This window comes from Carcharhinus amblyrhynchos, unplaced genomic scaffold (genome assembly GCF_965287045.1).
Source record: "Carcharhinus amblyrhynchos unplaced genomic scaffold, sCarAmb.v2.hapA chromosome_165, whole genome shotgun sequence".
NCBI lineage: Eukaryota > Metazoa > Chordata > Chondrichthyes > Carcharhiniformes > Carcharhinidae > Carcharhinus > Carcharhinus amblyrhynchos.
The window spans coordinates 61,526-75,000 of NW_027649905.1; the positions used below are offsets into that span (position 1 = coordinate 61,526).

Genomic DNA, 13,475 nt, shown 5'->3' on the forward strand with positions numbered 1-13,475 from the left:
GGACAAGCAGCCAATGGGGGAAGAGGCTGACAGTGGTCACATGTGCACATTCCCATTGGAGCCATGGCAATTGGACAGAGGACCTTGCTGGTTATTGATCAACCATTGTTCAAGGGGCGGTGATAACAGAAATACCAGGCTTGCATCAAACACAGCAGCAGCAGCAGCAGCATTGTAGACCCACTGTCACTCGCACAAGAACAATATCAAACGCCACTAACAACTTTCAACATTCTCCCCTCCCCACCACCTCCCCAACCCGCCCAGCCCCACACCGGTTTACACGCAGCATCGTCTAGGCTGACAGGCCAATGATCCTGATGGCTCCATTGCAAGGCCTTCGGCAGGAGAGGTTTGCACCTGTTGGTTTTCATGTTGACACTCGTATAACTCGTGGAGGCAAAGTCACGGTGTTAACCCTTTCCAAACCAGCGCAGTAGAACCATTCCTTGTCTGTGCGCGTGTGCCACATGCTTTGCGAGAGAGTGAAACAAAACTTCAATCCCGTTGGTTAACAAAGGGTTAAGCAGCTTCATGGCCAATGTCTGAAGGTGGGTTTTGAGTTGTTGGACAGTGGGCTCAGCGCTCTGCCCTGTGCTGGCCAGTGAGGCTCATTTATACATACTGCTCTTTCGAGTAAATGTACGCTGCCCGTGAGCCAGGCTGGGGGTATCTGTGAGAGGTGCTGGGGTGGTGAGAAGGGTCCGGGGGTCTATACGATAACTGATTATAAATAGGATGGAGTTGCTCCAAGTAGTCATCATGGTAATCGTGCTGGCCGCTCACGTATTCATCCTCATCTGATAGTTCTTCATAGCGGTTCCCATTGTACTGTGGAAATAAAGACAGGAAGACTTCAGAACCAGTTCTATAAGAAATCTAACAACAGAAATCCATTGATAAAGCCCTTCAATTAGTCAGCACTTCGCTCCCTCCCCACCTCACTTATATTCTGACCGTCACTGATGCTCATCGGAGTGACGGTCATCCTCAGGTACCTCCGAGGCTCCAACACTGACCTCATCCACCATTCATGCATTGCATTAGTGCACATGTTTATACACACACATGTTTATGCACACACACACATATACATGCAACATTGCACATATACACAAACATACACATGTACACACACACACTTTGGGAAATACAAAACAGCCAATTCACCGAACCAGGAGCTAATGTAACTCAACTATGCCTTAGTCACTGATGATGTGGGTATGCCGGCGTTGGACTGGCGTAACCACAGTAAAAAGTCTGACAACACCAGGTTTTAGTCCAACCTATTTATTTGATAATATTCTCACAAGCTTTCGAGGGGACAGCCTCTTCGTCAGGTGAATGGAGAGTTCTGGCCTCAGACAGAGCATATAAAGCACAGACAGTTTACAGATTACTGATTAAAATGCGAATCCTTACACCTAACCTGCTGTTCAAGATACCAAAAGGACTACAGATCACGAACCCACTCAGGGCAACCTATAACACAGACTACGCTGAGAGACTGTGCCGTCGCACCTCTCTCACACTTCTCAACCACCTCATACACCAGCTTTACAGCAAACGCCACGCCCTGGAAACTAAAATGGAATACATTCTCTCAACTTGTGCTCAGGATGCAGACCAACTGCGAAACTCTGCCAAGCAGATGAGACAAAGAAACTACACCACCTACATGCACACCAAGAATAGGAAACTTGAGAAACTCAGCATCACCGCCAGCAACAACCAAGCCTCCCCCGGCACCACAGTAGAAAACAGCACTACCGCAGGGAGGTCTATTGTCAACTTGTCGGACTACACACTTCAACCAGATGAAATCGAAGTTCTCAGTCGAGGGCTCAATTTCTGCCCCACCACCAAAATGGACCCCATCAGTCTCGCAGCAGACACAGAGGAATTCATCAGGCGAATGAGGCTGCGGGAGTTTTTCCACAAACCCCAAGAGGCCAGCAACGAACACAATGAGACAGTCGATGAACCAGAACAGCCGACAGAGAGATCCGCAGTGCAACAGCCTAAGAGGAAGGAATCCAATTGGACTCCTCCGGAAGGCCGCTGCCCTCGACTGGACTTGTATGCCCAAACCATCAGGAGGTGCGTTAACACCAGATTCATCAGCCGCACTCACAAGACAGCCCCGAACATCACCCAAGCACAACGCAACGCCATCCACGCTCTCAAGACAAACCGCAACATTGTCATTAAACCAGCAGACAAAGGAGGGGCCATCGTCATACTGAACAGAACGGATTACTGTAAAGGAGTGTACCGACAACTAAACAATGAGGAACACTACAGACAATTACCCACAGATCCGACCAAAGAACACGCTCGTCAACTCAACAATCTGATCAAGACCTTTGATCCGGACCTTTAGAGCACCCTCCGTGCTCTCATTCCACGTACTCCCCGCATTGGAGATCTCTACTGCCTCCCAAAGATACACAAGGCAAACACACCTGGCCGTCCCATCGTATCGGGCAATGGGACTCTGTGTGAGAACCTCTCCGGCTACGTCGAGGGCATCCTGAAACCCATTGTACAAAGAACCCCCAGCTTTTGTCGCGACACTACGGACTTCCTACTGAAACTCAGCACACATGGAGCAGTTGAACCAGGGACACTCCTCGTCACAATGGATGTCTCAGCGCTCTACACCAACATCCCCCACGACGATGGCATTGCTGCGACTGCATCAGTACTCAATGCTGACAACTGCCAGTTTCCAGATGCAATTTTACAACTCATCCGCTTTATCCTGGACCACAATGTCTTCACCTTCAACGACCAGTTTTTCATCCAGACACATGGAACAGCCATGGGGACCAAATTTGCGCCTCAATATGCCAACATCTTCATGCACAGGTTCAAACAAGACTTCTTCACTGCACAGAATCTTCAACCGATGCTGTACACTACATACATCGATGACATTTTCTTCCTTTGGCCTCATGGTGAACAATCACTGAAACAACTATATGATGATATCAACAAATTCCACCCCACCATCAGACTCACCATGGACTATTCCCCAGAATCAGTTGCATTCTTGGACACACGCATCTCCATTAAGGACGGTCACCTCAGCACCTCACTGTACCGCAAGCCCACAGACAATCTCACAATGCTCCACTTCTCCAGTTTCCACCCTAAACATGTTAAAGAAGCCATTCCCTATGGACAAGCCCTCCGTATACACAGGATTTGCTCGGATGAGGAGGATCGTGACAGACACCTCCAGACCCTGAAAGATGCCCTCGTAAGAACAGGATATGGTGCTCGACTCATAGATCGGCAGTTTCGATGCGCCACAGCGAAAAACCGCACCGATCTCCTCAGAAGACAAACACGGGACACAGTGGACAGAGTTCCCTTCGTCGTCCAGTACTTCCCCGGAGCGGAGAAGCTACGACATCTTCTCCGGAGTCTTCAACATATCATTGATGAAGACGAACATCTCGCCAGGGCCATCCCCACACCCCCACTTCTTGCTTTCAGACAACCACACAACCTCAAACAGACCATTGTTCGCAGCAAACTACCCAGCCTTCAGGAGAACAGTGACCACAACACCACACAACCCTGCCACAGCAACCTCTGCAAGACATGCCGGATCATCGACATGGATACCATCATCACACGTGAGAATACCATCCACCAGGTACATGGTAAATACTCCTGCAACTCGGCCAACATTGTCTACCTGATACGTTGCAAGAAAGGATGTCCCGAAGCATGGTACATTGGGGAGACCATGCAGACGCTACGACAACGGATGAATGAACATCGCTCGACAGTCACCAGGCAAGACTGTTCCCTTCCTGTTGGCGAACACTTCAGTGGTCACGGGCATTCAGCCTCTGACCTTCGGGTAAGCATTCTCCAAGGCGGCCTTCACAACACACGACAGCGCAGAGTCGCTGAGCAGAGACTGATAGCCAAGTTCCGCACACATGAGGACGGTCTCAACAGGGATCTTGGGTTCATGTCGCACTATCTGTAACCCCCGTGACTTGCCTGGGTTTGCAAAACCTCACTTACTGTACTGTCTGGAGACAATACACATCTCTTTAAACTGTGATCAGTGCTCCTACCACTCACGTTGTCAGCCACTTCAGGTCTTGAACAGCAGGTTAGGTGTAAGGATTCGCATTTTAATCAGTAATCTCTAAACTGTCTGTGCTTTATATGCTCTGTCTGAGGCCAGAACTCTCCATTCACCTGACGAAGAGGCTGTCCCCTCGAAAGCTTGTGAGAATATTATCAAATAAATAGGTTGGACTAAAACCTGGTGTTGTCAGACTTTTTACTTAGTCACTGATCACATTGGGAGGGAGGTTGGGAAGTTCTCTGTGAGTTTGTTCACAGCTGGGTGACTGAGGGAATTGAAGAGGGTAAGTTTCAGTGAGGTTAGATCTGGATTTTTGTTTGATGAGTGAGGACTGTAATTGCCTCCTATTGGGTTTCAATGGAGTGACAGCCCAGTAGGGTCTCTGCCTCACCTCTCCCCATGCGTGGAAACTCCTCCAGCTCAACAGTAAGATATCTGAACTCCTCCTGCACATCCTCAGTTTTCACTGCTCCATCACTGGTGGCCAGGTTTACATAAGAACATAAGAAATAGGAGCAGGAGTAGGCCATCCAGCCCTTCGAGCCTGCCCCGCCATTCAATAAGATCATGGCTGATCTGTCGTGTCTCAGTTCCACTTTCCCGCCCTCTCCCCATAACCCTTAATCCCCTCGCTTATCAAAAACCCATCAACCCGCGTCTTAAAAATATTTAGCGAGGCAGCCTCCACCACTTCAACAGGCAGAGAATTCCAGAGATTCACCACCCTTTGAGTGAAGAAGTTCCTCCTCAACTCCGTTCTAAACCGCCTCCCCTTTATCTTGAGGCTGTGCCCCCTAGTCCTACTGTCCTTTCTGAGCGGGAAGAGTCTCTCCACCTCTATCCTATCCATCCCATTCAACATCTTATACGTCTCAATGAGATCTCCCCTCATTCTTCTAAACTCTAACGAGTACAAGCCTAGTTTATTCAGCCTCTCCTCATAGTTCAACCCCCTCAACTCCGGTATCAGCCTAGTAAACCTCCTCTGCACTCCCTCCAAGGCCAAGCTGTTTCCAGCTGTTTGGCCCCAAACTCTGGAATTCTTTCCCTAAACATCTCCACCTCTCCTTTAGAAAGCTCCTTCAAACCAACACCTTTAACCAAGCTATCAACATAAACCTACTTGTGACACTAATGAATAAACTTTAACTTTGAAAAGCTTTAAAAGAGCCCCCATTCCCCCGGGGTCAGCGTCAAGTTTTGTTTGATGATGCTCCTGTAAAGCATCATGGGACATTTCACTACATTGAAGGTGCCACACGAATGTAAATTGTTATTAGTCAGAGAGGAAATTCCAGTGCAGTAAAAAGGAGACAGAGATTTTTCTTCATCTATGAGTGGAGTTGGGTTAATGTCGGTGCTTTTCCCATTATTCACATCGGTGTGTGTGAAAACATGAGATCGAGTTCACTCGTCAATGGGTCATCCCTCCCAAAGCAAGGCTCTTCTCAAAGAAATACCTTCCACTGATCTTTTTCTCCTGAAGGAACTGACATCTGTAGGGTTCCTGAGTTCCTAACGTCTCATCACAGCAGCTCCACGTACCCCACTGTTTCTCTGTATGCCAGTGTCCCAGAGTAAAACTACATCCCACTATATCTCCTCTCTATGCCAGTGTATCATAGAATCCCTCCAGTACAGAAGGAGGTCATTAGGCCCATCGAGTTTGTACCAACCACAATCCCACCCAGGCTCCATCTGCGCAATCCCACACATTCACCCTGCTAATCCCCCTGACACTAGGTCAATTTAGCACAGACAATCATTCTAACCCACACATTCTCAATTCTTTGAGAACATTATGTGCACATCTGGATTTCCAGAAGGCATTTGACAAGGTGCCACACCAAAGGCTGCTACATAAGATAAAGGTGCACAGTGTTACAGGTAATGTATTAACATGGATAGAGGATTGGTTAACTAACAGAAAGCAAAGAGTGGAGGGTAAATGGGTGTTTTTCTGGTTGGCAATCAGTGACTAGTGGTGTGCCTCAGGGATCAGTGTTGGGATTGCAATTGTTTACGATTTATATAGGTGATTTGGAGTTGGGGACCAAGTGTAGTGTGTCAAAATTCACAGGTGACACTAAGATGAGTGGAAGAGCAAAGTGTGCAGAGGGCGCTGAAAGTCTGCAAAGGGGTATAGATAGTCTAAGTGAGTGGGCGAGGGTCTGGCTGATGGAATACAGTGTTGGTAAATGTGATGTCATCCATTTTGGTAGGAATAACAGCAAAATGGACCCTTATTTAAATGGTAAAAAATTGCAGCATGCTGCTGTGCAGAGGGACCTGGGTGTCCTTGTGCAGGAATCTCAACGTGTTGGTTTGCAGGTGCGGCAGGTAATTAAGAAGGCAAACGGAATTTTGTCCTTCATTGCTACAGGGATGGAGTTTAAAAACAGTGAGATTATGTTACAGTTGTGTAAGGTGCTGGTGAGGCCACACCTGGAGTACTGTGTACAGTTTTGGTCTCCTTACTTGAGAAAGGATATATTGGCTCTGGAGGGAATGCAGAGGAGATTCACTAGGTTGATTCCGGAGTTGAGAGGGTTGGCTTATGAGGAGAGACTGAGTAGACTGGGACTATACTCATTGGGACTCAGAAGAATGAGGGGAGATCTTATAGAAACATATAAGATTATGAAGGGAATAGAAGCAGGGAAGTTGTTTCCACTGGTGGGTGAAACTAGAACCAGGGGGCACAGCCTTAAAATAAGGGGAAGCAGATTTAGGACTGAGTTGAGGAGGAACTTCTTCACACAAAGGGTTGTGAATCTGTGGAATTCCCTGCCCAGTGAAGCAGTTGAAGCTCCCTCATTGAACGTTTTTACGGCAAGGATAGGTACATTGTTGAACAGTAAAGGAATTAAGGGTTATGGTGAGTGGGCGGGTAAGTGGAGCTGAGTCCACGAAAAGATCAGCCATGATCTTATTGAATGGCGGAGCAGGCTCAAGGGGCTGGATGGCCTACTCCTGCTCCTAGTTCTTATGTTCTTATCTTTGGACTGTGGGAGGAAACAGGAGCACCCGGAGGAAACCCACACAGGCACAGGGAGAACGTGGAAACTCCAGACAGACAGTGACCTGAGGCCAGGTCCTTGGCGCTGTGAGATGCACTGGATTACAGTGTACACCTGTATTCCAGTGCTCCCCAATGTGTCTCTGTGTATCACAGTAATGGAGCTAAGACCCCACACTACATTTTTTAATGAAATATATATCTACCATCATGGCGAATTTATAACATTTTTAAAACTGGACAAAGACTTTAAAATGACTGAAGCTGACCCTGGCTTTGACTTTTAAAGGAAAGGAACTTTCTAGCAACCAGGGAAGTTGACACCTCGTTACCTCTGAAGAGATGCTAACAAACATGTGAGCAGAAACTAACTTGCAAGGGAATTATACAAAGGCCCAATTATACACTTCCCAAGCCAGGTCTAGACTCACCAGGAGAAACAATGCAGCCTTTAACCTCCTTTCAAACTCTTAATGGTTGAAGCATTAACAATCTCAGTAATCCAGGCAAAGGAATATACATTCTATTTCCCTAACACCAATCATCGAGCCATTGTTTCCAGTCTGTAACAGACATCATCGTCTCTGGAGAACATCCCTCCACATCCCTGTACACCCCACTTCTACTCCCATCCCGAAACCCACATAAGAACATAAGAACATAAGAAATAGGAGCAGGAGTAGGCCATCTAGCCCTTCGAGCCTGCCCCGCCATTCAATAAGATCATGGCTGATCTGTCGTGGCTCAGTTCCACTTTCCCGCCCTCTCCCCATAACCCTTAATCCCCTCTCTTATCAAGAACCCATCAACCCGCTTCTTAAAAATATTTAGCGAGGTAGCCTCCACCACTTCAACGGGCAGAGAATTCCAGAGATTCACCACCCTTTGAGTGAAGAAGTTCCTCCTCAACTCTGTTCTAAACCGCCTCCCCTTTATCTTGAGGCTGTGCCCCCTAGTCCTACTGTCTTTTTTGAGTGGGAAGAGTCTCTCCACCTCTATCCTATCCATCCCATTCATCATCTTATACGTCTCAATGAGATCTCCCCTCATTCTTCTAAACTCCAACGAGTACAAGCCTAGTTTATTCAGCCTCTCCTCATAGCTCAATCCCCTCAACTCCGGTATCAGCCTAGTAAACCTCCTCTGCACTCCCTCCAGGGCCAAAATATCCTTGCGCAGGTGCGGCGCCCAAAACTGCACACAGTACTCCAGCTGCGGCCTCACCAATGCCCTATACAGCTGCAGCAAGACCTCCCTACTTTTATATTCAATCCCCCTCGCTATGAAGGCCAGCATCCCATTCGCCTTCCTGACCACCTGCTGCACCTGCAAGCTGGGTTTTTGCGACTCATGCACAAGGACCCCGAGGTCCCTCTGCACCGTCGCCTGCTGCAGTTTTTCGCCACGTAAGTAATAGTCCTTCCTACCATTCTTCCTACCAAAGTGGACCACCTCACACTTGCCAACATTAAATTCCATTTGCCATTTCCTGGCCCATTCGCCCAGCCTATCTAGATCCTTCTGCAGACTCTCCACACCCTCCGCACAATTTGCCTTTCCACCAATCTTGGTGTCATCAGCAAATTTCGACACCCTGCACTCGGTTCCCTCCTCCAGATCATCTATATAAATGGTAAATAGCTGAGGCCCCAGCACCGACCCCTGGGGCACCCCACTAGTCACCAACCGCCAATCCGAATAGCACCCATTGACCCCCACTCTCTGTCTCCTATTTGACAACCAATCCTCTATCCACGCTAACACCCTACCCCCAACTCCATGTCCCCTGACCTTCTGCAATAACCTCTTGTGAGGTACCTTGTCAAACGCCTTCTGAAAATCCAGAAAGACCACATCCACCGGCTCTCCTCTATCCACCGCCCTAGACACATCCTCATAGAACTCCAGTAAATTTGTCAGACATGACTTCCCTTTAATGAAACCGTGCTGCATCTGCTCTATCAAGCAATTCCCTTCAAGATGCCTCGCAATTTCCTCCTTAATGACGGATTCTAACATTTTACCTACCACAGACGTTAAACTAACAGGCCTATAATTCCCCGCCTTTTGCCTGGCACCCTTCTTAAACAACGGCGTAACATTAGCCGTTTTGCCCAGTAGGCCCAGCATAGCCTGTTCCTGCCCCACAGAACCCATTTCTTCTGAACTTGGCTCTATCCTTTCCTTACCTAGTATCTCTCCATGTGGGCAGCACTGTGGTACAGTGGTTAGCATGGCTGTCTCACAACACCAGAGACACCAGTTCAATTCCTGACTTGAGTCACTGTCTATGTGGAGTCTGCACATTCTCCCCATGTCTGTGAGGGTTTCCTCTGGGGTGCTCTGGTTTCCTCCCACAGTCCAAAAGACATGATGGTTAGGTGGACTGGCTGTGCTAAATTCTCCCTCAGTGTACCCAAACAGGCACCAGAGTGTGGCGACTAGGAGATTTTCACAGTAACTTCATTGCAATGTTAACGTAAGCTGACTAGTGATGAATAAATAAACTAACTAATTAACCTACCTTCAGAATTCCTCTGGCATATCAACAATATCCAGTTCCCTGACACTAACTGTCTCCTCTTCACTACGGATGTCCAGTCCCTCTACACCTCCATCCCACACCAGGAGGGGCTGAGGATTGCCCTCTTCTTCCTTGAGCAGAGGCTGGACCAATCCTCGTCCACCACGACCCTCCCTCATCTGACTGCACTCGTTCTGTCACTCAATAATTTCTTCTTCAACCTGTCTCACTTTCTGTAAAAAGATGTGGCTGTGAGTGCCTGCGTGGGTTCCAGTTACATCTGTCTCTTTGTGTGTTATCTGGAAGGTTCCTTGTTCAAATCCCACTCAGGACCATTCCTACGACTCTTTTCCATGACATCAAGGACTATATTGGGGCTACTTCAGGCTCTCATCTGGATCTGGAAATATTTTATCGCTTCTGCCTCCAATTTTCACCCTCTCTCATCTTCTCATGGTCCATCTCTGACACTTTACTTCCCTTCCTGGACCTTGTTGTCTCCATTTCTAGTGATAGACTGACCACCAATATTCATTACAAGGTCACTGTCTCTCAAAGCTACCTTGATTACAGCTCCTCCCACTCTGCTCTCTGGAAGAATTCCATTCCATTTTCCCAATTTCTCCAACTCTGTCACATCTGTTCCTCTGATGTCACTTTCTAAAACACTGCTTCTGACATCTGCCTTTTCCCTCAACTGAGGTCCCCCCCACTGTGGGTGACAGGACACTCGATCTTGTCCAACCCATCTCCCGCACTCCTGCCCTCACCCCTTCCCCTCCCTCCCAGAACCAGGATAGGGCCACTCTTGTTCTCACATTCCACCCCACCAGCCTCCACATTCCAAGGATCAACCTCCACCATTTCTGCCAACTCCAGTGTAATGCCATCACAAAACAAATCCAGCGACTGCAAAGGAACATAGAACATAGAACATAGCGCAGAACAGGCCCTTCGGCCCACGATGTTGCGCCGACCAGTTACAAAAACAATGACCCACTAACCTAAACCAATCCCTTTTCGTCCATAAACCTATCCACGGATCTCTTAAACGCCCCCAAACTAGGCGCATTTACAACCGCAGCAGGCAGGGCATTCCAATCCCTCACCACCCTCTGGGTAAAGAACCTACCCCTGACATCCGTCCTTTAACTATCCCCCCCTTAATTTAAAGTCATGCCCCCTCGTGCTAGCATTCTCCATCCGAGGAAAAAGGCTATCACTATCCACCCTATCTAAACCTCTAATCATCTTATATGTTTCAATAAGATCCCCTCTTAGCCGCCTTCTTTCTAGCGAAAACAACCCCAAATCCCTCAGTCTCTCCTCATAGGACCTCCCCACCATACCAGGCAACATCCTGGTAAACCTCCTCTGCACCCTCTCCAAAGCCTCCACATCCTTCCTGTAATGTGGGGACCAGAACTGCACACAGTACTCCAAGTGCGGCCGCACCAGAGTTGTGTACAGTTGCAACATGACGCTGCGACTCCTAAATTCAATCCCCCTACCAATAAACGCCAAGACACCGTATGCCTTCTTAACAACCTTATCTACTTGATTCCCAACTTTCAGGGATCTATGTACACATACACCTAGATCCCTCTGTTCATCCACACTATTCAAAGTCCTCCCGTTAGCCCTATACTCAACACATCTGTTATTCCTACCAAAGTGAATTACCTCACACTTCTCCGCATTAAACTCCATCCGCCACCTCTCGGCCCAGCTCTGCAAACTGTCTAAGTCTCCCTGCAAACTATGACACCCTTCCTCACAATCTACCACACCTCCGACTTTGGTGTCATCAGCAAATTTACTAATCCACCCAACTATACCCTCATCCAGATCATTAATAAAGATTACAAACAGCACTGGCCCCAAAACAGATCCCTGAGGCACACCACTCGTAACCGAACTCCATGATGAATATTTACCATCAACCACCACCCTCTGTCTCCTATCTGCTAGCCAATTCCTGATCCAATTTCCTAGACTACCCTCAATCCCATACATCTGCATTTTCTGCAGAAGCCTACCATGGTGAACCTTATCAAACGCCTTACTAAAATCCATATATACCACGTCAACTGCCTTAACCCCATCCACCTCTTTGGTCACTTTCTCAAAAAACTCAATAAGGTTAGTAAGGCACGACCTACCCACTACAAAACCATGCTGACTATCTCCAATCAATTCATTACTCTCCAAATAACTATAAATCCTATCCCTAATAACTTTTTCTAAAACCTTGCCCACAACAGAAGTAAGACTCACCGGTCTGTAATTCCCGGGGAAGTCTCTGTTCCCCTTCTTAAACAATGGGACAACATTCACTATCCTCCAATCTTCCGGTACTATACCAGAGACCAACGACGACCTGAAGATCAGAGCCAGAGGCTCTGCAATCACCTCTCTTGCCTCCCAGAGAATCCTAGGGTAAATCCCATCTGGACCAGGGGACTTATCTATTTTCAAACCCTCTAGAATATCCAGCACATCCTCCTTATCAACTGTAATACTGTCTATTTTACACCCCTGCAACCCAGTGTCCTCCTCAGCTATATTCATGTCCCCCTGCGTGAACACCGAAGAGAAATATTGGTTCAATGCCTCTCCAATCTCTTCCAGTTCCACACACAACTTCCCTCTACTGTCTGTAACTGGCCCTAATCTTGCCCTAACCAACCTTCTGTTCTTGACATACCTATAGAAAGCCTTAGGATTCTCCTTAATCCTATCAGCCAAAGTCTTCTCATGTCCTCTTTTAGCCCTTCTTAACTCACTCTTCAACTCCCTCCTAGCCAATCTAAAGCTTTCTAATGCACTACCTGAGCCCTCAAACCTCATCCGAACATAAGCCTCCTTTTTCTTTTTAACCAACGAATCAACTTTTTTAGTGCACCACGGTTCCCTAGCCCTACCAAATCCTCCTTGCCTGACAGGGACATACCTATCACGGACTCGCAGTAGCTACTCCTTGAAAAAACTCCACATTTCGGATGTTCCCAGTCCCTGTAATCTCCTAGTCCAACCTATGCTTCCTAATTCTCTCCTAATAGCCTCATAATTACCCTTCCCCCAGCTAAAACTACTGACCCGAGGTTCATGCCTATCCCTTTCCATCACTAAGGTGAACGTAACCGAATTGTGGTCACTATCACCAAAATGCACACCAACTTCCAAGTCTAGCACCTGGTCTGGCTCATTTCCCAGCACCAAATCCAATATAGTCTCACCTCTAGTTGGCTTAGCTACATACTGACTCAAAAAACCCTCCTGCACGCTTTGTACAAAAACTGACCCCTCTAATGAGCTAGAGCTATAACAATTCCAATCAATATTAGTAAAGTTAAAGTCCCCCATAACAATTACCCTATTACTTTCACTCCTAACCAGGATCGTCTCCGCAATCCTTTCCTCAACCTCTCTAGAACTTTTAGGAGGTCTATAAAAGACTCCCAACAGGGTGACCTCTCCTCTCCTATTTCTAATCTCCGCCCATACTACCTCAACAGACAAGTCCTCATCAAACTTCCTCTCTGACACTGTGATACAGTCCTTGACCAATAATGCTACCCCTCCCCCCCTTCTACCTCCTTCTCTACTCCTACTAAAGCATTTGAACCCCGGGACCTGCAACAACCATTCCTGACCCTGCTCTATCCATGTCTCTGAAATGGCCACAACGTCAAAGTCCCAGGCGATATATTTCCAAATCAGGACTGTGAGCGATCGGAGGGGAACTTGCAGATGGTAGTATTCCCGTGTAACTGCCGATACTCTGTATCCCAGTGCAGCCCAGTGCTTCTCTG

The 13,475-nt window shown here is 47.6% G+C and overlaps 1 protein-coding gene across 1 annotated transcript in view; it reads right to left on the reverse strand.

Annotated features, from left to right (window-relative positions):
* Positions 1–696: 696 nt before the first annotated feature.
* The window catches only part of nectin1b (nectin cell adhesion molecule 1b), a gene marked incomplete at its 5' end in the record, with an annotated part of 320,574 nt that continues 307,795 nt past the window's right edge, over positions 697–13,475 (reverse strand). The window contains one exon of the mRNA XM_080183142.1: positions 697–831. Within this exon, the coding sequence (XP_080039268.1) occupies positions 783–831 (49 nt within the window). The remainder of the gene's footprint in view (positions 832–13,475) is intronic.